The sequence below is a fragment of the Cimex lectularius genome, unplaced genomic scaffold, assembly GCF_000648675.2.
Source record: "Cimex lectularius strain Harlan isolate CLEC.00 unplaced genomic scaffold, Clec_2.1 scaffold283, whole genome shotgun sequence".
NCBI lineage: Eukaryota > Metazoa > Arthropoda > Insecta > Hemiptera > Cimicidae > Cimex > Cimex lectularius.
The window spans coordinates 239,035-262,213 of NW_019394189.1; the positions used below are offsets into that span (position 1 = coordinate 239,035).

Consider the following 23,179-nt stretch of genomic DNA (forward strand, 5'->3'; position numbering starts at 1 on the left):
GACAGTTTATGCATTGCTTCATTTTCCTTTCCTGTCTTGTTCTTTCTTAATTCATAATTCATAAGTCTATTATCATTTCTAAGCCTTGTAGGTCAACCTTCGTTCACTCCTGCTTTGAAATAATTTAACATGTTCAAACTTTGCCTTTAAACATCATGACATTGATTATTTAAACAAATAAACTTCCCAACTAATTAAAATTATATGAATGCACATTGCTTTAACAAGTTTTATGGGCAAGGTCTTTGCAAAGTGGTATATGGTTGCCAAGTTTAATCTTAAATCTAAAAAACCCAACATTAATCTAAATTAAGATAGTATAGATCTAAGATCGAAAAGATTCCAATATAGTATTGGCATTTATCATAAAACAAATAAATTAATCTGTTCATTAAATATTTAAATTTTTGTTTTAACAGATTTTAATAATATTTAAGATGTCATACCCTTTTAAAGCCCATTCCAACTAGAACATTTTAGGGGCAAGTTTTTTGCAAAGTTGTTTAGACATTCTCCAAATTTAAAAATTAATTTTTGCATGGTCCTTTGTAATAAATAGTCTTGATTTAATGTCATCTAACACTCAATATAATTTATTCAAATTCAAATTGAAAAGGTTTAGAATTCAAAAGGTGGGGTTGAGATGGGAAATTAGTGTCCGAGTGGATCGAGGTCACGATAGCTCAAGTGGTAGAGCAGCGGCGTATCTAGCCGAAGATCGTGGGTTCGTATCCCGCTCGTGCCATTGACTTTTTTAATCTCAACTAAAAACCTTAATTAATTGTAATATATTAATTGGTCAAGCAGACCATGAAATCAGTGAATTTAATATCATTTATATTCTTCATAAAGCTTTTCCATTTGAAAATCATATTTTATTTTCTTATAGACAATAATATTAGTGTTTTTATTAGTAAAACTTCTTCAAAATTTCAAGGCAGGAAGGCTGTTTCTCCGCCACTGTCTGCATCTATGTAGATTCAATTGAATTCTACTCCTTTGTTTCTAATTTGATTAGAATTACTTCTAAAAGTATGTAACATGTACACTAGAATGAAACAAATTTTCTGTTTAAGCATATTTGTACCATCCAAATCTTTTTCAACTTCTTGGTTGTTAAAGGCTCGTTTTGATGATTCAACTTTTGCTGATCAACTAAAGTTGATTGTGACTACTTGAATCAGTATTTTTTTTTCAATAGAAACTGATCACATTTTTGGTTTAGAAACCATCAAATTCTTCTTATAATCTCTTAATTTTATTCTACAATTGAGCAGTAAGTCTGGCAATTTCCATATCTTTTCCTTACTCAACAAACTGTGGACTCAACACATTTTCTTTCACATCTTTATTTTTATGGAAATAATAGATGTATTATTAATTCTGAGAGTAGAACCATCATTTACAAAAAGTCTCTTTGTTTTTATACTCATCAAATCATTGTTATTATTAGGCCATGGGGTTAATTAATTACCACTGTTGGCAACCTTTGTGACAACAGTCTAAGCATTTTCTCTCTAGACGAATTGGGTATCCCTTCACCTTCATACAAACATTACACGAGTATCCCCTATTGCCAAGTTGTTTCATAGTGGACTCAACTCCCAACATAATACATATACAGCTATTTATAAGTGAAATCATTATCCAGTATTATTATTACCGGTACAGAATCAGAAAAGTGAGATAATTGTGGGCCTATCCTAATTGTACAGTGCCGGAAATTTCTCCACTTCTGCCACAAATTTTAAATTAACATTTAAGTTCATTCATTGCGCATGCCAATGATATGAATGAAACTGAGAGACTGTAATTCTTAAAGACTAACATGGAAGGTCTCCTAGTATCTGTGTGGCGCTACTGAATTACCCCCTGTCTGAGTGACAACACCTAATTATGCAGGACGGGTCTCTTGGTCATATATAAAAATACAATACAAGTCAGTGATTCCAAAGGCTTATAAAATTTTAGCATTAAACTTCAAATCCACTTGAGGTTTATTTTTTTTAATCTAATTTATAAACAAAGAACAGTGAAAAAGTTGAAGAGGAAACAGCCAACTGAAATGTTTCCATGTTTCAACTTAACTCATGACTTGAATGACAAAAAGTTCGACTGGATTAGTCAACTGAAAAGTTGATCAACTCTTGAACTGACAGTTCTAACGACAGATTTTGTTATACTTTAGTTGACTGACTAAAGTTGAACTGTGAGAACATGCTGTTGCCTTAGATGATGCTGAGCATAGGAATGAATGAATAACGCGTTCATATAACAGAATTCAACTTGACTCCAATTTCTTTCAAACTAGGTGGGTCACATCTATTATGAATCTTTTCTTTAAAGCTGCAACTTTTTTTGTTGTCTAAATGCGACTGCACATTTTTTTCTTTTCTTCAAAAACAGTCTAAAATTATATGACTTGACTATCAAGTGAGCTTACCCTTAAAACACCCTAAAAAAGTCAAAATCATTATTTTTTAAGAGAAATGCCAAGTGGATTATTGTTGACCCATGCTGTGTACATTCCCTTTGTCAAAGTTCAAGAAAGGTCAACAAATTATGAATAAAAAGAACTTGAATTTTATCAATCAATATACTTTTTACATTTTTTTAAATATTTATTTTTATGAAAACTACTCTTACCTTTATACATAAGACAATAATGATGTGTACCAATTGTCCTTAAAACAATTCACAGAATGAAATAAATATACCTACTTTATATTTACAATATACTTAAGTATTTAAGATTGCTTTATCTCAATTTTTGTTTTTTTTTCTTTTTCAAATATTTTTTTCAACTGTACAAACGTATTTACAAATTGAGCTTACGTCCACGAATTTAAACATCACCTTCTTTTGGTATTTCAATAATACTGAAAAGCAATATCACACAAATTCGTTTTCAACTGAAATTTTTAATAACAATGTTTTTATTTTTTTTTTAAATTTTTATATTTTATTATTCTTATTAGGAACACATTTCAACATAATGTAATTTGATAAATTATTTTCTTTGAATAAACGAAATATAATAAAAAAAATGAACAAACAAATTATGAATAATTGAATATAACCTAGAGTTGTCATAAAAAAATTATCATATTTAAACTTAAACAGTTAAGAAAAGTACACAACCGTTATCACCTTTATATTATCCATCCTACCAAGATATGCAATATTTTTTTAATTAATATAGCTAGTGGAGAAATTTCATTGGGAGAATTTTTGTTAACATTTTGAAAGAATGTGCTGAGTAAATGTGCTTTCAAAAGTGAAAGTTAATTGACATTTTCTTTTAAAACAATTATATATATATTTTTTTGTAAATCTGCTTTGTACAAATTACAATTGAGGAAGCTTGCCCCACTGTCACTTAAAATATTTTCAAAATCTAAGTTTTTCTCATTTCTATAATTAGAACTTAAAAAAAGTTTAATCATTTGACATGTACAAAATAGCGACAATAAAGTTATGTCAATAATTTAGCTCAGGCAGGTACAGTGAGTACGTACAATTTTTTTGTATAAAATGTGTTATCTACATTACTAATTATATGTAAGACTAAACAACTTCATTAAGTAATGCTGAATGCCTAAACGACTTTGTAGTGGCCCTGTTAAATAAAATCATGAGAAAATCGGTTAAATTTAGATTGTTTAAATCCTAAGACATGAGGAAGAATAGGAACTTTATTGTCGCAAATTATTTAAAACAAAATGGAATTTGAAAATGTGGTCCTGATGTTCTACATTATATATGTTTCAAAACAAAAATTAAGTCGTAACATTTTGTGGAATGTCTATTGTTATGAATAAATTCAAATTCCAAATAATTTGGTGATGTTGCAGACAAATATAAAATTCTAAAATTTACAAAACCTTAATTGGAAAAATCAATTTTGTCACAATACTTAAGGTCCGACTTTTTTTAAAAATTTATTTTATTTAATAAATTGCATAGTTTGTTGTTTTATGTTTCAATAAATTGATAGATAAGCATTTAAGTTAAAATGAAAATAAAGGCTGATATGATAGGGGTTACAGACTGACCGCACATAATATTTATGTAATTTAATTTCAGTATCTATTATAATACATTATGTGCAGATGTGAATGTATTCATCATACTATGAATTTCACAAATCAGTAGCCGATATCAACACTGCCTAAAAAAAGAAACACATACTGTACAAAAAAAAGTAAAAAAAGCACACAGGATTAAAGAAGTTGTTTATACATACAATAAATATATTTATATATATATATGTATATAAAAAAATAACAGCGCCTCTTTTAATGTCCAATCTGAAAGCTATGAACAAAAAAGGTTTTGAAAGAGATCGAAGGCTCCTTATTCACCTACCCTATGCCTTAATTAAAAAAAAATTAAATGTAAATTGGTGTGTACCTTTATTTATGAAACAAATTTAGCCATTAAATTAATAAAAGTCCACTCGGCAATTTTTATTATATGTATATATATACAATAAAAAAGAAAATTTAAATATATATATTTTTTTATATTTTTTATAATTTTGTTATGAAAATTTCTAAAACTCACACACACGCACTCATATTTTCTTTACAACACAGCCTTAAAAAAGCCGAAATACTAGATTGTAATAATCTTATTCAAAATGGCTCACTACAACCTCTTCTTTTAAAATCAGGGGTAGTTTCTTTCATATGTATATTATTTACATATTTTGCATCAAACAAAAATCGATAATATAATATGCGTTCATTTAATTTCAAATTAAGTATTTAAACTTTCATAACTCATTTTGTTTCTCTTCCCATTATTAAATTATATACATAACAGTCAATCTTTACTAAGTGTTTATATGTACAACACTGCACTGTGTTTTACTTTTTCTTATATATTCTTATTTAAATAGTTTTTATAATATTGATTAATAATAAAAAATGTTTTAAATAAATCTATCACTTGATTATAATATATAAAAATTTGATAGTAACAATGTTTTGAAAATACCGTATCATTTTTTTAAAAATGTTTATATGAAATGGTATCTCTTATTTGTGGGGAAGCCTCTATGTACAATGAACTATTTATACTATCAACAAAATTTACAGATGTTAATAAAACCTACATAAATAAACATTCCTTCAGTTAGAAATGTTTTAAGACATTTTTCACATTATTTTTCTTTTCAATAAAAGTACACATGTAAGTCCACTTTGCACTTTATAATAGAGAGTGAGCGAGCACAGCACTTCAAATATTTAACAAGTTGGACCAGCTTTCAAGAGACAAAGAAGGATTTCGATGTAAATAAACAAAATAGTAAAAAATAAACCACCGGTACGGTACGAGTTTTTCCTTAAGTACAAGCGCTAAATAACTATATATACTACAACTGTTCAACAAACTTTGACAGCTGGTCTTGAGGAGTGAGATCATTAGGGTCCTGCTGCGAAGGTGCAGGAGACTGGTGATGCATATTCGGTCCCAACTGGGAAAGCATCATATCTGTTGGAGAAGGAACGGGCTGTGTTCTCGGCGAAGGCACCGGCCTTGGTGAGGGATTCGGCTGTGGTGATCTTATCGGAGGTGGTGACCTCATCATCTGAGGTTGTTGAGGACCAGGCTGCCCTGACTGGCTCTGCACCATTGGTGGCCCCATTACACTTCCCTGTGGAGAAGCAACACCCGGTGAAGGTTTCACTGGATATTGGTTACCTTCACCAAATCCCTGGTAGGATCTCACTCCAGGCATTCTTTGCTGCTGGCTCTGGTATCCTAAAAGTTATGCAATTGTAACTAGTAAGCTTTCTTTTACACAGATGTATTGAATATTCATTTCTTTCTAGCTAACAAAACAACTAAAATTAAAATAATTTCTAATCTGCAAAGAATTTTAATTATACATTTAATTACTTAAATTTTAACAAAATCTATTTATATTAAGTTTTGTGAAATACTTACTCATTATATTATAAATTAGTGATATCTGAGTTACTCACCAGGAGTAAATTGTTGCTGTTGTTGTTGTTGCTGCTGCTGCCTTTGTTGGAGGACCATCATCTGTTGATGTTTGAACCAGCTTTGCTGTGGTTGTCCTGCTGCTTGGTTAGATGGCTGCTGTTGCTGTTGCTGCTGTTGTTGTTGGCTTAACATTTGCATATGCATTCTATTTTGCTGCAGTAGATGCTGTTGCATCTGCTGCTGCTGCTGTTGTTGCTGTCCTGTTGGCTGTGCTTGCTGAGCACCTGCCTGCTGGTTTTGCTGTTGTTGTTGCTGCTGTTGTTGCTGTGGAATGTTACCAAATTAATATGGGAAATCTATTGCTTAAAACATATTTAACGAAAGCTACGTGATTAAAGATAATTATTTAACAAGTTTTAATAATTCTTCTTAAATAACATTTATATACCTGTCTTTGCTTAATGAAAGCGGCCATGAGTTGGGGGTTGGTTTTTAGGATATGTAGAATTTGCTGTTGTTGTTCTGGTGTTGTGGGTGATCTTAGTGTCTGCAAGAGCTGTTGTAGAGCTTGTTTCTGCACTGCTGGGTTCTGCTGTTGTGGTGCCGCCTGTCTCATATTTGGCACTCCAAGATTCATAGAAACTACCGGTTGGGGTCCTATCTGAGGCGTTGATGTAGGCTGTGTTACTGTTTGGTTCACCTGTTGGTTAACTAACATTGGCCCTGTTTGTCTTATCTGCCCTTGAACCGGTGTTTGTAATGGTGGATATCTAAAACAATAAAAAAGATGATTAATTGTTTTTCCCTGCATTTTCCTCAGAACATGTTAACAGAAAACATGTTAGAAAATTTCATATTTTTTATTGAAAATCAACAGTCATAATCATCACTAACTAATTTACAAAATCTTAAAAATAACTTAAAACATCATACTTCATATAACTTTTTTTATTTTAAAAACTTATAGATCATATAAAATCTGTGCATTACCTTGGTTGCCACTGCTCCATAGATATTAACTGAGGCACTTGACTTTGCGGTATTGTCCTTTGTGGAGGAGGCATAACTTGTTGGACAGCTGGTGGTGCCACTTTTCCTGTGGGGTATGAAAGGGCAGTTTGCGGTGTAGATGATTGTCTGAGTGCCTCTTCCTGAACCTTGCATAAAACAATAAAAATTTCGTGTAATTCCCAATATAAAAATCAATTAATCTTACATAAAAAGGTTAATTAATTGAAAGAAGTAATTTGGTCCACTGGACCAAGAAATATAATAGAAATATTCAGAATACATGAAGTGATAAATTGAAGTGTGAAAGTTGGTACATTAATTAAAATCAACTCTATGATTTAATTATTTAAAAAGAAGATTGTTTTTGACTACACTGTACGGAATACATGTTTGCATGTTACAAACAATCATATTTTTTTGTTGAAAGCAGTCATAATTGTCATTAACTGAATTATAAAATCATTAAACTCAAACACAAAGAAATTTTTCTTTTAATGAATTTTTAATGAAATTTTTATAAGCAACATGATTGGGAGGGGGGGAAATATATTCATGAAATTTTCTGTTGAGATCTGTGGGCTGATGAACCTGCACCTTGTTCGTTTCTGCCACTGACCACTATCTGTGGTGGAGTTAGTGCCTAATTAAAAACCAAAAAGGATCTGACAGACCAATCTGAACAGAAACGACCAAGCTAAAAGATAAATATTTTCTTGAATAAAACATCTTAGCTTTAATATTTTGCTAATAATATCTTGGAGCAGACTCAGAAAATACATGCAGCTAAATTTAGATCAAAGCGAATTTCAGAGTTTAAAGTCATCACTGATAGCACTGCATAAATCTTTTAATCAAAACCACACAAACACTACAATATGTTAAAATGGGATAATTTTAATATTCCATACTAGATTAAAAAATTATATAAGATTGTAAAAAAAAGAAGTTACATTTTGAATATTTAAGGTAGGTAATAATAAAATTATTATTGGAACTTTATAAATTAATTATTCAACAATTACTTTGGTAATGTTCAAGCTTTACAACAAAAAGTTATGACAGAAATACCCCACATTGATCAATTTAAAGAAAGCTATTATACCCTGGGTTTTGATCTAGTTTAAGACCAAAAGCAATACAAAGATTTTAACCCATTTAGAGTATAATCTTGTGAATATTAAATACAATATTCAAACAAGGATATTTTCAAATTACTAAAGCAACAGATATTACAAGGGTGTGATAAAAGACTGCATTTTCTACTTATTTGCTTCCATCACTGTTAAAACAATATCCGAACAAATTCTCTCAAAATATTATGTGGATGAAAAATAGAAATCTAATTAAAGATGTATTTAATTGAATATCAATAATTTTTATTTTAAACGAAAATAAAATCTTACCAAATTTGAAACAGTCAATGTGGTTTACCAGTTAAAATTAAAATTTAGGAAATGGTATTCTTTTCAAAACTAAATATTATACCCTGCAATCCTAGAACAACTCATTAATTACTTGCTTAAAATAAGCTATGATAAATTTTTATGTCACGGGTTCATCCAGGACATAAGAGATAAGAGTGTGAGGAGGGGGGTAACGAGCAAGCCGAGGCAGGAGTGTTCAACTGGATCTTGCCGTGACCATATCATTTGAAAACCCTGTCTGTAAGTTCGTTAAAATATTTGTCCTAAGTTCTGACTTGAAGGGGACTAACTCGATTTGTGTACTTATGTTTTAAATAAAAGGTGAAAAGAAGTCGATTCATAATTATAGTTTATTTTTATTTCCCTTGTTTACTGATCACCCTCTACGTACTCTGACTAATTTCTGGGGTAATTAAATTCACCTCAAGGTCAGAGGTGACAATGAAGCTGTTCACAGATATTTTTTAAAAGTAAAGTCTCGGAAATACATGAATATAAGGTAAAATCATAAGTAGATCAGCACTTTTTATCATCATTGACAAACAGTTTGTTTGTTTTGATGATGTTAACAGGTATCTGATGTTTTACCACCATTCTGGTCTGCCTATCAATGGTGATTTGGAAAATGATCGTTAATAACAAAACTATAGGTGATTCATCACCATGCAGACCACAAGGACAATCTAACATCTACTATCTAGTAAGAAATGACATACATGCTTTTTTACAGTAAAATCTCAATATGTACACGCAGACGTTCAGTAAAAACCTAAGTAAATTAACATTTTTTTAATCATAATTGACAAACGGTTTATAAATTTTTTGTTGTACCAAAGTGGCAATTTCATTTCCATCAGCAGAAAAAGCTATTACATACTGGGTTTTGCAGTTAAACATTGAATATGCCCATTAGAATGAACATTAGAAAAGACAAATCATAAATCATGCTATCACTTTAGTTTATTAGTTGGCGGGAATCTGTTCAAAATTCACAAAATAAAACGACCAAAGCTACATTTTAAGGAAGCAGCATCAAACAATTTTTCATTGTTAAGTCAAGGTTCAGTTTTTTTGCTGTTAAGTCTCAGATAATACATGCAATCTGTAATGTAAAATCATAAGTACATCAGCATTTTTTGATCATCATTGGCAAATAGTTTAGACATTTTCTGTTGTACAAAAGTAGCAATTTCATTTCCATCAGCAGAAAAATCCATTATTACATTTGGGTTTTGATTTAGTCCAAGAGCGAAAACCAGTTAAACATTGCATATTTACTGGCCATTAGAAAGGACATAAATTATGTTATCACTCTGCAATTTCTTATGTGGTTGGCTACCTACTATGTAATCACACATTAAAGACGATCAAAGATATATTTTAAGAATGCAGTATCGAACAGTTTTTTCACTGTTCTCAGGCAATACATGCAATTTGTAATATAATATAAGTAAATCAGCATTTTGTTATCATCATTGACAATAATGGTTTAGAAATTTTCTGTTGTACCAAGTAGCAATTCATTTCCATCAGCAGAAAAATCCATTATTACATTTGGGTTTTGATTTAGTCCAAGAGCGAAAACCAATTAAACACTGACTATTTAAGGGCCATTAGAGAGGACAAATAATAACTTATGCTATCACTCGGCTATTTCTTATTATGTGGTGGCTATCTACTATGTATCACACATTAAAAGCGACCAAGATACGCTTTAAGGAAGCAATATCCAACAGTTTTTTCACCGTTAAGTCTCCGATAATACATGCAATTTGTAATGTAAAATCACAAGTAAATCAGCATTTTGTTATCATCATTGACAAATGGTTTAGAAATTTTCTGTTGTACCAAGTAATAATTTAATTTCTATCAGTACAAAAAGCTGTTATTACACATTGGGTTTTGATATAGTCCAAGAGTGAAAACCAGTTAAACATTGCATATTTATTGGCCATTAGAAAAGACATCATAAATTATGCTCTCACTCTGCAATTTCTTATGTGGTCGGCTATCTACTATGTAATCACACATTAAAGACGATCAAAGATATATTTTAAGAAAGCAATATCAAACAGTTTTTCGCTGTTAAGTCTCAGATAATACATGCAATTTGTAATGTAAAATCACAAGTAAATCAGCATTTTGTTATCATCATTGGCAAATGGTTTAGAAATTTTCTGTTGTACCAAAGTAGCAATATTATTTCCATTAGCAGAAAAATCCATTATTACATTTGGGTTTTGATTTAGTCCAAGTGCGAAAACCAGTTAAACACTGAATATTTATTGGCCATTAGATAGGACAAATAATAAATTATGGTATCACTCGGCTATTTCTTATTATGTGGTGGCTATCTACTAACACATTGAAGAAGACCATCAAAGATATTTTCACCTATCATGAAGTGTCCTAGGTCCAATCCTAAACCATCTACTCTGCTGACATACACACAACTCACAATCTACGTGGATGACACTGCAATCTTATCTACACACTCCAATCCTAAACTAGCAACAGAAGCACTCCAACAACACCTGAGCCTCATCACCGACTGGCGCAATCTGCGGTGGATCACTATTCACTGGCCATTAGAAAGGACAAAAAATCATAACTTACACTATTACCCTGCAATTTGGCAGGAATTTACTCAGAAATCACATACGAAAGACAACCAACAATAAATTTTTAAGAAACTACTCACAGATAGTAAAGTCTCAGATACAATGAGTAAGCAAGAAAACACCATCAGTTTTTAACGTCTAAGTCTCAGATAATACATGCAATTTGTAATGTAAAATCATAAGTAATCAGCATTTTTTTTATCATCACTGACAAACTGTTTAGCAATTTTTTATTCTACCACTGAACAACTGCATTTCCATCAGAAGAAAAAACCATTATTGTACAATGGATTTTGATTTTTTTAGTCAACATTTTTTTTCCAATATCAAAAACTATTAGATTAAAAAATCAAAAAATATTAGAAAATAATAAGAGATTTATTTTAAATTATTATTTATGTAATTATTTAGGCAGCCTTATCGTGAGGATAGATTGCTCATCTACATTTAACAATTTATCTTGTGAGAATGTCGGAAAGCGTTATATCTGATGGGAACCCAACAGGTCCCCATACTCAGTGGAGAGGATAGTGGTTTCTCTTTTATTTTTTCTCTTTAGGACAAAATAGTAATCACCTAACTGTTGTAATATCATAAAAACAATCAAATTGCCAGAAATGTTAAAAAACCTAATGAATAGGTTTGATTAAAATTCTAATTTGGCCAAGTGTAAAAATAAATTTTAACAAGTGAACATTATTCATAATAAATCCATTATATTTAGTTACCAAATTACTTCCTTCAATTAATTAACCTTTTTACATAAGGTTTTGGTTGAAATGAAAAAGGTTAGTGTCACGAAGCTGGATTCGATTATTCATATTATAGCAAACAACTAGTATAAATTTCTTTAAACAATTAAGCTAAAGATGGATAAGGGAAATCAAATAGGGAAGAAAACACATTTATTATATAGTATGTTTTCTGATAAAGCAAAGAGGACATGTTTCAAACCACATTTGTGCCATTATATAAAAGGATATAATGTGAAATAAGTGGATTATGATTATTTTAATATCGTCCATTAGCGAAAGCCAGATAAATACTGATTTAATGGCCATTAGAAAGGACTTATTTTGTAAGAATATGAAACAAGTATAAAATTAAGTTTGGATATAAACAGTTTGCTTTAAACTGAGAACTCACCTGTTTCACAACCTGTAGGACATTGGCAGATGGAGACTGGGTAGGTTTATGACCAAGGTTGGAGTGTGGCGCCTGAGGGGGCATGAGTTGGCCTGCGGCACTACTGCCTAATGGGCTAACGGCTCCACTCAACGGTGCTGCTGTCCTTGTTGTGTTCATGACTGCCATTCTCCTCCTAAGCAGCTGGGCCTGTTGAAGCCTCTGCTGCAACTGTTGTTGTTTCATTTTGTGTTTGATATTCAAACAGAAAGGCACTGGACATTTGGTTTCCTGAAATCGCAGTTGAGTTAAAGTTTGTTTTATTTTTAATGGATATAGTAAAGTGTTTTTACCTGACAGTATTTAGCATGATAACAACAGAGAGCAATGAGCTGTTTGCAAATTGGACAATTTCCATTGGCTTTTCTCTTGCAGATCTTTGTGTGTTGGACAACTCTCTTCATCTTCTGGCAACTAGGTAGCCTGCAGTTGGCATCTCTACATTGGCAAGCATGTACAAGAGAATGTATACACCTTTGTATCGAGTGCTTCCTCGCTTCCTGAAAATTAAACACATAAAAAAATTAACATTTCAATTATATGAAATTTTATGTTTTAACTTTTTAAACAATATATAAATCTCACTTGAGGATTGGCTTTGTTGTTTTCTGCAGGTGATGAGCCATCATCAATATCAAGTCCAAGTTTTTCCATTTTGTGAGGATGCCCATCCTTTTCGTAGCACGTAACACAAAGATCGAAATCCTGATAAAACAATCAAAACGTACATAAGTAAATGTGTTTATATGTTAGTTTAGATGATTTAAAAATACATACATCACAAACAGAACAATGGTATCGAGTTTCAACATGAGCTTTACAGTTGTTGCAAGTGTAAACGAATTTATCTTGGCCTTGGTTGTGAAGTTCATAAAGCATAGCCATTGTTGAGAACTTCGCTCTTCGCAACGATGAGAACTCGTAATGTCTTTCTTTTGCCATGGCCAAAAATGCATCACGACCATCCATGAGTTCGCAATTTATAAAAGGATCGGGGTCTTGAATGCTCTAAAATTTTAAAATGGATTTATTAAACTTACCATTTGAATTTATTTTCTTAAGTACTTTTTATTATTTTTACCTTTAAAGTGGCTACTCTTTGGGCAGGATGCAGCTTAATTACAAAAAATACCTCACGATGTTTGTCCATTGTAAGGAAAATTTTTGCAGAAAGGTCACTTCCTGTTTGTGGCATGTTCGACTTTTTGCTATTTGACTTCCTTTGGTTTGCTTTAGATTTGTTTGATTTTTTTGCTTTCTTTTGACCTTTTTTCTTACCATCAGGCCCTATTTCGTTATCCTCTTCCAGGGAAAATATCTAAAAACAACATGTTTCCATTTAACAGTGTTTAAAAATTAATGTGTCAGTAATATTTAACTGTGCTTACAGCACTTGCAGCTGCTTCGGCCGCTTCAGCTTGTTTCCTCCTCTCTTCTTCTTCTTGATCTAGCTCCTGAATACTCTGCTCAAGAACATTGGGCCAATAATCTCCTTCAAAGTATGGGAGTTCTGCTGCTGAACTTAATTTATCGTCCATCGCTTGTTTTAAAATATCCTAAAGAAAAAAAAAGAAGTAATTTTTATTTGCCATGCAATTCCTCAAACAATTTAATGGGGCAAAACAAGATATCCAACCTTATAATCAAGAACTACAGCTTGACTAATCCCCTTGTCCAACATTCTTTTGTACCATTCTTGAAGGCGTTTGGGCTTTGGTATTCTTTGTTCTTGAGGATGGCAATGGAAGATATAATCGTCACCTTCCGAAGGAGGACACGCCCAAATATGGGCCATTGTATACCTTAAAATTAAAATGAAATCATTTTCAAAACAGTTTCTATTAATTGACAATTGCAATTTTTCAAGATCCATACCCTAATTGTTTAACATATTCGAGATAACCTAATAAAATTTCATGGTATACGGCAGTCCTGAACTGTCTCGGCCTAAAGAAATGGACAGAATCGAGGTATGCTATATAGACTCGCCGTGTATTTGGTGCGGGACACTCCGATCCATATTCTTGCACATGCATTCCAAAGAAACACACATCAGTCCCATCAATTTCTTCAAATGCAAAAATAGCTTTCGCTCGGTAAGGGAATTGATCGGCCATTTCACCTTTTTCGACAAACCTGAAAATTATTTGTTATTAGTTTGTCTATCAAAACATTGTAAAACTTGCCCCTGAACAGCCTGGGTCTTTTTATTGTTGGCACACCCAATGATGTGATGAACTTAAGTATTATTTTAGGTGTTATCAGCATGTTCAGCTCGCTTTATAATACGTATGTTTATGTACTTATATTTAATGAATTGATTACACCTCATGTAAGTTGTGTTCAGTGAGTTGTATGTGCATATCATCTAAGTTTATGAGTAGTACATTTTTCATCCATTTAAAATTAAAGAGCAACTTGAATCTTGCCGGTATAGTTCCCCTTGGTTCAAACATTCGAACCAATCTTGCTTTCATTCTGATTCGACAAGTTATACTGAACTTAAGGAGTTCAAAAGGTTTTTATTGTTTTTAGTGCAGTTTTTATGAATATTTTACTAAATAATTAATATGTGAGGTGTATTTTCATTATTTGCGACATTTTATATTATTTTACTTTCAGCAGTCTGTGGTATTGACCTTCATAAATTTATTTAGGGTCGCAAGTATGTAAGTACGGATAGTTTGAGTCTGTTGTCCATCTTTTGAATGTCACATAGGCTGATTGTTTATATTCTAACCATTTTTGTGTTTGTGTTTAGGTTTGTGCTAGCATGTTTTCATGTTATTTATTGGTAAATGTGATCAATTTTATATTGTTGAAGGGTTTTCTGTTCTGAAAATACAAGTAGCTGTGCTATATGAAAGAATCAATATTTTCCATTTGCCCTCAAAACTTATTAGCACCTCATTTGAAAGGGTGCATAAGTAATGAGGGCTCAACCATCACCCCCTTTCCTACCACATGACATTCAGCAGCATCTTTCAACTTACCTGCTCCTCATCCCAGGTTTGACTTCGACCACTTTCTCAGAACTGGCCACAACTCGTATTGCAACTTCACCAGCCCCAGCTTCCTTTTTCTTGAGGAAATTATTTACTCTAACTTCTATATATGCTCCTAATTTAGTCGTTGGTAATTTTTTGGCATTAAATTTATTTTCTTTCCTCTTCATTGATTTTTTCTTGAGACAATGATCACAAGTGAAACTAGAAAAAAAAATTAATTTATTAACATAAAATACAATTTAACCTAAAACCTTTTTTTTCTCACCCTTGGGGCCAAATGTTCTCCATGTAGAGCACACAAATTTGATGAGACTTCCTCCCACACTCATTGCACTCGACAAATGGCTCTTGCTCTAAATGGTCATTCTTCATTTCTTTAAATTCATTTTTATTCATAACACTAAAATAACATTATTTATTAGCAATTAAAAACAAATAATTATATCAATAAAATTATTATTATAACTTTATATCAACATATTTTTATTAATCAAACTTACTTTTGAGGCTGTGTTAAATCATCTCCTAATGTTACAGTATCGCCAGGAATATCGTTAAAACATTTCTGACAATAAAAGTATCTAAAAGAGAAAACAAAATGTAATTATTTAAAGAACCATTTAAAATAAATAAATTATCAAGAGCAATGCGATATGAAATAGCAATTTACCTATTTTGATAACTGTAATATTTGGCATCTCTAGGAATAGTACATAATTGTTTTCCTAAACAGCATAAGACTTGATGGTTGAACGTGTATTTTCTACCGCAACAATATCCTAATGCTTGCATCACTGGCTTTATCTCCTGTTCAAAAACTTCAGAAAGCTGTAAAATCCACAAAATGTTCAAATTAACCGATGATCAATACAAACACAAATGAAGTCTTATGAAAAATAATAGAAAATACCTTTGTACATTGCTTATAAACTTTGGATGTTTTCTTATTGTATATCCAGGCATTATCAAACATAAGCCAAACATCGTTAACATACTCCCAAGGATCTGAATATAGACCTGTGTCAAGTTTTCTTTTAACGGTTGAAAGATCCATCGGTGACTTTATAATATCAAAATAGTCAGGTATATTAAGAGCTAATGGGTCTACAGGCTGCCTGAATGGTAGTGATTCATCTTGTCTGTATAGTTTCTCTAGTGTAGGCATCAATGCTTGTCGCAGTTCGTCTGGTTTAAAAACTAAAACATAGATGTTAATTAATCACAATGTTTGTCATTTTTATTTTTTAAATTAATACTTACGACATTTCTTCTTCTTGTCCACACCTACAGCATTTTGGATTGGCTCAGGCACAATTTGTTTAAGATCTACAGTTGATTCATTTGTTTTGGGTGAATGTATTTCTTCTTTGACCACTACTTCTTCTGTTAATGTGAAATGAAACAGATGAGTGTTTTGACAAATGGACACAGTACAATAAAACGATATGAAAATACCTTTCACTTGAATTCCATCGTCCATCGGCTCTTGTTTTATTTTCACACTTCCAGGCATGGTCTTTCCAGTTCCTGCTCTTTCATTCTCTTCCTCGTTTTCTTCATCTTCTAATTTGACACCACCTTTTCCTCTAGATGTATTTGTGGACGGGGGTGAATCATCATCCTAAAAATAAAAATTCAAAACAATAAGCAATAATAAATAATAATTGTAATTAAGAAATTATTGTAAAAATTGTGTACATACTCTGTCAAGAGAAGCAGTAATGGCTGACATTTGACTGGAATAAGATTTCGACTGGGAGAGAGGAGCGCGTGGGGGTGGTGGTGCAGGGGTGTGATTTGAGAATTTTCCTAATTGTGAGCTTGGTGAAGGTGTCAAAGAACTGACAACTGCTGGGGAGGTTGTTGCTGCCATCATTGGTGAACTCGGAGGTGAAGGATGCCGACTGCCATTACTTGTGACCCCTTGCTGTGGGCTTGGAGAGGGAAACGTTGTTAATCCAAAGGCAGGAGACATTTGTGGACCACTGAGCCGAGCAGCTACACTCGTTGGTTGCTGTTTTTGAGAGAGAGAAAAAAAGAAGATAATGATTTATTTGAAATTTTTTAGAACAAGAAATTTTCAAGTAGTATACAAACCTGGTGGTTAGTGGCCTGGAATTGACTAGTTGTGGTTGGAGGGACGGAAGGAGGATTGTTGGCGGCTGTAGGGCCAAACGGTGATAATCCAGCTTGTTGGGAGTTAGGGGCATTCGGACTAGGACCCATTTGCATTCGAGTACCGATTCCGCCGAGACCGGGTGAGTGTGTGTGGAGAGGCTGGGAAGTCACAGGTCTAGAAGGTACTGCAGCTGTCGGTGCACAAGGCCTGACCTGTGGCTGCTGTTGTTGAGGTTGGGTTGGTTGAGGTTGTGGTTGCTGACTCTGCTGTTGCGTCTGTTGCTGCTGGGCTTGCTGCAACTGCTGTTGCTGTTCTTTTCTCTTTATTCGTTTTTCTTCTAATTCTTTTTGGATTTTATATATTTTCTCAGCTAATAGGTGATAGTATTCAGACCGTGTATTTGCCATCTCATACATATCTCCTTCAACTTTACGCGCATAAGCAACCAGGTTATGCATTCTTTTATCTAACATTGCCTGAGGATCAGGAGTTGGAAATATTGCTTGCACCCTAAATAAAAATGAGACAAAATAAGCATTTTGAAGCAGTTATTATGATTAAAAGGTAATTAAAACTTACAGCTTGTGTACAAGATGATTTCTAAGATCAGGTGTTACCGAGTGATGCCAGTCTTTGGTTCCTTGAATAGGATTTGCAGTGACTTGGCCAACACCAACTTGGATACCAGGTGGAAGTTGAAGAGATGATAGTCTGCTCTCAGTACTTCCTAGCTGTATAAGCAAAAACCAACAAAACAATTAAAATACTTCAAGATAAGATCATAAAGAGAAAATTAATTTAGTAACTAATAATTACATTGCTTGTAGGTACGTCAGCATTAGAAACAAGTCCAAATAAGTTATTGTGCATACTCGCAACCTGCTGGATATTGGCTGCTGTTTGTGCTGCTGCAGCCGCACTAGGACCTTGCTGGGCCTGAGAGTCTAAAGGCTGAGTTACTTGTGGGGTCTGACCAACCACAGTTGCACCTGAATTAATAATAAAATTATTCGTACAGAATCTAGTACTTTTATAGAACCGATTTCATTAAGTTTTCGATTTTGAATAAAAAAGTTAAACATGGCCTATAAAATAAGAATAAAAGCACGTATGACTAAAAACCATTACTGATAAACTTTTATTATAATTGTACAATGCAAACAAATTGGTGAATTTTGAACTTTTTTTTGGAGGAGTTTTAATTACCTTGAGTGGGAGGTTGTGTACTTGGAGTTAGAACTCTTGTTGCTGGGGCGGGAAGCCTAGCCCTGGGTCCTCCGGCTCCAGGAGCACCTATCAATTGGCCCCCGCCCCCAGTAGTAGGGACTTGTATTCCTAGGGCGTCATATGCTCTCCTCATGTCTGACATTGACGGGTTAGTTTGGGCAGTTGTGACAGGCTGCACTGCTGCTGCAGCTTAAAAACAATAACAAAATTAGATCCAGTTTATAAAAATGTATAGTGTAACCACACTAGATGGGGTTATTTACCATTAGAGTTTCGATGTCTATCTGCTTGTTTAAGTGGTAAACAGACTGGGCAATCTGAGCGTGTACAGTGTTTCCAATGAGATATTATTTGTCTAGATGAAGAACAGTGTGGTACTGAACAGGTTTTCCCTGCTTGACAAGTTGTCATATGACTAAGAACATTTTTCATTGTCATGCAGTGAGGTAATGTACACTGAAAGATAAAATTTAAAATCATTTCTATTCTGATAGAAGCTAACAAAAATAATTAAACACCAACCTGCCAAGCTTCTCCGTTCGCCTGACTCTCCCTTCTCTGACATTTATGAGCATGAAGAAGTAAAACTAACTGCTGCTGAATAAGCTTTCGTTTCTCTGGATCTGCTGATGTGGAAGTAGGTGCAGCTGTTGCAGCAGACCCGCCAGGTGCAGCAGCTTGTTGCCCTCCAGTCTGGGAGACTGGCTGAGCTGGAGAAGGCACTGTTCCTTGCTGAGCAGTTGGAGCCTGCTGCCCAGTTGTAACCAAGCCTGCATCTGTGCCAACTACATTTGCACCACCTACATTAATCATGGAATATACCAAATCATGCACAGTTTTTTTAAAAATATTTTAATATATATCATTGGTCTATTTATTGTATTTTCATGATGTTTAATTATAAATGAATAAATAAAATATATTCATATTGCTGATCAGTATAATCAACTATTTAAAAAATCCCCATGGAATATTCTGTTGCTTAATGGCCTTTGTTCAAATATTTTTAAAAACAGTTTAAAATAATATAAAATTGAAAATGTTTTGTTTCTATATAAATCAATTTAAAGGAAAGATTTTTCAGAAACTAATAAAACATGTCAACAGAAAAAAATCAATTAATTAAATTTCGACTGAGAGAATACTTCTAAACATCAAAATTCTAAAAATTAAATAGAAGAGACAACTAGAGATAGATTTCAATCTAATTATCCTAGCAGGTGCCTAAATAGGCTAATAAAAAAATACGCAATGAATTGTAGGCCTAGATTTTTCTGCGAAAGTTAGTAAGTTAGTAAACGATAACATGTACTATTTAAAATGTTGACATTAAACATCATCAACAGAACAAAACTGTAACATAAAATACAAATACAAACACACACACACACACACACACACACACACACACACACACACACACATATATATAATTCACATTTAAATTTCAATACTAAATTGTATTTGTGAGGTGACAACTCACCGATCGAAGAGGGGAACCTTTGCTGAATCGCTGATAAACTTGGAGGCACTGGTCGCTGCTGTGGTGCGACAACAGTTCCATAACCATACTGCGTCCCGCCTAATCTGCACATGTTCTCAGCCTGAACAGAAGACGCCGTCAGTCGTTTGTTATTGTTAACCAACATAACAACATGTGGCGATCTCACTGGCTTTTGGGATTCCAGGGGACGGGATACTCGGACGATGTTTAGTGTCTGGGGATGAGGAGCAATGTACTTAGGGATTTAATAGGACAGGAGTCTTGTAAACCTGATGCGACTCTCAAAAGGGTTTGATTTTAATTTTTCACAAGGAAAAAATGTTAAGTTTACAAAATTTAATGCATTTAATAAAAAGAAAAGTAATCTCTATTGTACATACCTGTATCCGAGGCTGCTGAACGTGAATTGTGTTAAGGGGAGATTGAACTCGATTTACCAAATGACCCGGCAGTGTTCGCATCCCCCCTACAGGACCATTTTGACCAACTCCTGGTTGGAGTATGCCTGCAAAAATAAATTAATATGTAATTATACCCTCAAATATCAAAACTTGGAGTATATTATACTGCTGTATCGATCTAATATGGAGAGGGAAGAAACTATTTTTACTTAACTATTCAGAGCAATCTGTACAAAATTAAAGGAGAAACAAGAACTTTCTTTGATAGCAGCATGAATAAAACTTTATATTCTAAGTGTTTTTTTAAAATTATTACTGGTAATTTAAGCTTTCATCATCAATTTTCATGTGAAATGAAACTTCATCATTCAATCAAGTTAGAACATGTATTATGACTTCTGACAAAATAGTTTAATACGGTTTATTTTTGATAAGTAACAATTTAAGGTCATTTTTCTTTACTTCTTAATACTGCGATTCCGACCTAATAAGAAAACATACAGTCGTTTACATTAAAAGAAATGAAATATTATTTCAATACAATGTAGTGGTTGTGGTACACCTGTAGTAGCAGTATGTACAATGCCTTTTACATTATAACACCAGTTCCCATAGCATTCAAGATGTCAAAATCATACAAAAATAACGTATTTCACCCACCAACCCTCATAAAACGGCAGATAAATTCATTTTGAACTGTGTTACTACCGAGGTTTAGAGTATGTTCGATTTCAAAAACTTTGCCCTATAAGGGGTTAATCCAAACATGGGGATAAACAAATAAAATAATATAATAATTTATTAAGTAAGCATGGAAGAAATTGCCTATAAATGGGGAAAAAACCTATATTCATCACCAACCTAGTAGTCAAGGTCATTTTGTGGTGTACATATAGTAATATAGAATTACTGAAAGGCAGATTTTTATTATGTTTTAGAAAATTTACAAACTGTGCAGTGTTTGTTTCCTTTAATTTTTCTCAACGTCATTTCATCATACATGGATAATGGTTAAATTCAGACAAAACTTGTTTAATTTTTTATAGGTCAAACAATATATTGTTAAATTGTTCTGGCCTCCCTATCCTCACTGATTTTGGTTAATTCAGATGCATTTCGGCATTTTGCCATCTTCTCATGGCATGACTCCACAAAAATCATCCAAACTTTGAATACGGCGAAACGCATCTGAATTAACAAGAATCAGTGAGGATAGGCAGACCAGGATGATAGAGAACTAACAAACAATAGGTTTATCATCCCGTAGAACCCAGGAGGAAATCTCACAATCAAAAAATATGTGTGCGTTTAACTGTTATACTTCTGAGTATATGTGATCAGGGTATTTTTAAATCAAACTATTTAACTTCTTGAATGATTCTGATCTCAACTAATTTTTTGTTATATATTCATGAATATTTTTTCCAAATTACGACTTTTTAAACCAATTATTTTGGCAACATTCAATACTACTTCTAAAAATCTACACAGAACTTAAAAAATAATGTAACCAAAACTCATTGCCCATATCTAAGTTTAAGGTTTGACGATCAATTAAATTTCAAACAAACTTGAAAAAATCATCAGAAATACAATTAAATTTTTTAAACTAAATCTACTTGACTGCTTGAACGTATTGGAAAGAATGATAACACAATCTTAGTGTTGTTTAAATTTCTAGTTTCATCTTTTCGTTTCTGAACATTATTTCACATGGGAATGGAACATTGTTAGAACAGTTTGAATTTTCTTATTGCAACTGAAAATATTATTAATTACCTTGAGGAGGAGGAGCAGTTGTATTAGGGGGAGCACCTGCCATCATGGAAGCGACTGCTGCCGACAGAGGTTGCTGCTTATTTGTTACTACTAAAGTGCTCGCCCCCATTGGATTTGAGCTTGTCATAATCATACCTTAAAAGCACAAGAATTTAAAATAGTTTCATTGCAAGAAGAATAAACCTCACAAAACAGTAAGAAAAACTTACCAGCATTATTTATTGGGCCAGGTTGCAGCTGATGTTGCATAGATACCACCATAGGATCGACCGTTTTGCTCACAGAGACATTAGGAGGAGATTGAAGAGTGGCAGCTTGACTTTTCAAGCCGAGTCCAACTAACTGTGTTTTTGCCCCCTGAAAATTCCTCTAATATAAGACGATTTTCCTCCATCTTTATCCAAAATGTATTAATTTGTTATGCGAGTGTCAACTATTGTTACCTGCTGTATGAGGTGATGTTGCAATCGTGTCTGATCATTGGGATCAATGCCTCCATTTTGCATTGAACCTGGCCCTGGGCCAGTTGCTGGTGGCTTGTTACTTGGCGGTGCATCTGATGTCGAACCCCATGAATTTAATTCATCAGGCAAATCATTTTCCAAGTCAAACATATCAGTGCTACTGAAAATGTCAGCTGAAAATTTTATTAAAACCGGGTTTAGCACTAAATCGAAACAAGTCTTCTTATCCTGGCTATACTTCCTATACAATGTTATATTTGTGTAATGATTTTATTTGTCTAAGATTATCTTGAAATTATATGCAAATGTGTAATTTATTTACATAAATGGTTACAAATTGAACCAGATATAACGAGCAAAATTGAGACTAAACATGCTACAATTAAATCATGCGAACTAATTTTAAAATTATGAATATAAATAAACACATTTATGAAATCCATCAAAATAAAAATAAAATTTAACACGACTGTTTATTTTC

General features: G+C 32.9%; 1 protein-coding gene across 8 annotated transcripts in view; it reads right to left on the minus strand.

Annotated features, from left to right (window-relative positions):
- Window positions 1-5,134: 5,134 nt before the first annotated feature.
- The window catches only part of LOC106669105 (CREB-binding protein), a 28,192-nt gene continuing 10,147 nt past the window's right edge, over window positions 5,135-23,179 (minus strand). For 2 of the 8 annotated variants that reach the window (XM_014398382.2, XM_014398385.2), the window contains 31 exons: window positions 22,678-22,871; window positions 22,444-22,591; window positions 22,235-22,369; window positions 20,435-20,559; window positions 20,034-20,154; window positions 19,073-19,350; window positions 18,814-19,006; window positions 18,530-18,739; window positions 18,140-18,312; window positions 17,903-18,054; window positions 17,302-17,833; window positions 16,907-17,218; window positions 16,660-16,825; window positions 16,465-16,587; window positions 16,115-16,401; window positions 15,875-16,032; window positions 15,705-15,785; window positions 15,470-15,604; window positions 15,190-15,405; window positions 14,072-14,332; window positions 13,833-13,998; window positions 13,585-13,752; window positions 13,278-13,514; window positions 12,974-13,204; window positions 12,782-12,901; window positions 12,490-12,696; window positions 12,158-12,427; window positions 6,946-7,112; window positions 6,404-6,725; window positions 5,994-6,279; window positions 5,135-5,769 (listed from right to left, as the gene is read on the minus strand). In XM_014398382.2, the coding sequence (XP_014253868.1) occupies window positions 5,381-5,769; window positions 5,994-6,279; window positions 6,404-6,725; window positions 6,946-7,112; window positions 12,158-12,427; window positions 12,490-12,696; window positions 12,782-12,901; window positions 12,974-13,204; window positions 13,278-13,514; window positions 13,585-13,752; window positions 13,833-13,998; window positions 14,072-14,332; window positions 15,190-15,405; window positions 15,470-15,604; window positions 15,705-15,785; window positions 15,875-16,032; window positions 16,115-16,401; window positions 16,465-16,587; window positions 16,660-16,825; window positions 16,907-17,218; window positions 17,302-17,833; window positions 17,903-18,054; window positions 18,140-18,312; window positions 18,530-18,739; window positions 18,814-19,006; window positions 19,073-19,350; window positions 20,034-20,154; window positions 20,435-20,559; window positions 22,235-22,369; window positions 22,444-22,591; window positions 22,678-22,871 (6,563 nt within the window). In that variant the 3' untranslated portion in view covers window positions 5,135-5,380. Of the gene's footprint in view, window positions 5,770-5,993; window positions 6,280-6,403; window positions 6,726-6,945; window positions 7,113-12,157; window positions 12,428-12,489; window positions 12,697-12,781; window positions 12,902-12,973; window positions 13,205-13,277; window positions 13,515-13,584; window positions 13,753-13,832; window positions 13,999-14,071; window positions 14,333-15,189; window positions 15,406-15,469; window positions 15,605-15,704; window positions 15,786-15,874; window positions 16,033-16,114; window positions 16,402-16,464; window positions 16,588-16,659; window positions 16,826-16,906; window positions 17,219-17,301; window positions 17,834-17,902; window positions 18,055-18,139; window positions 18,313-18,529; window positions 18,740-18,813; window positions 19,007-19,072; window positions 19,351-20,033; window positions 20,155-20,434; window positions 20,560-22,234; window positions 22,370-22,443; window positions 22,604-22,677; window positions 22,872-23,179 lie in introns of all 8 variants that reach the window. The other 6 variants (XM_014398379.2, XM_014398384.2, XM_014398383.2 and 3 more) reach the window with 5 other exon arrangements.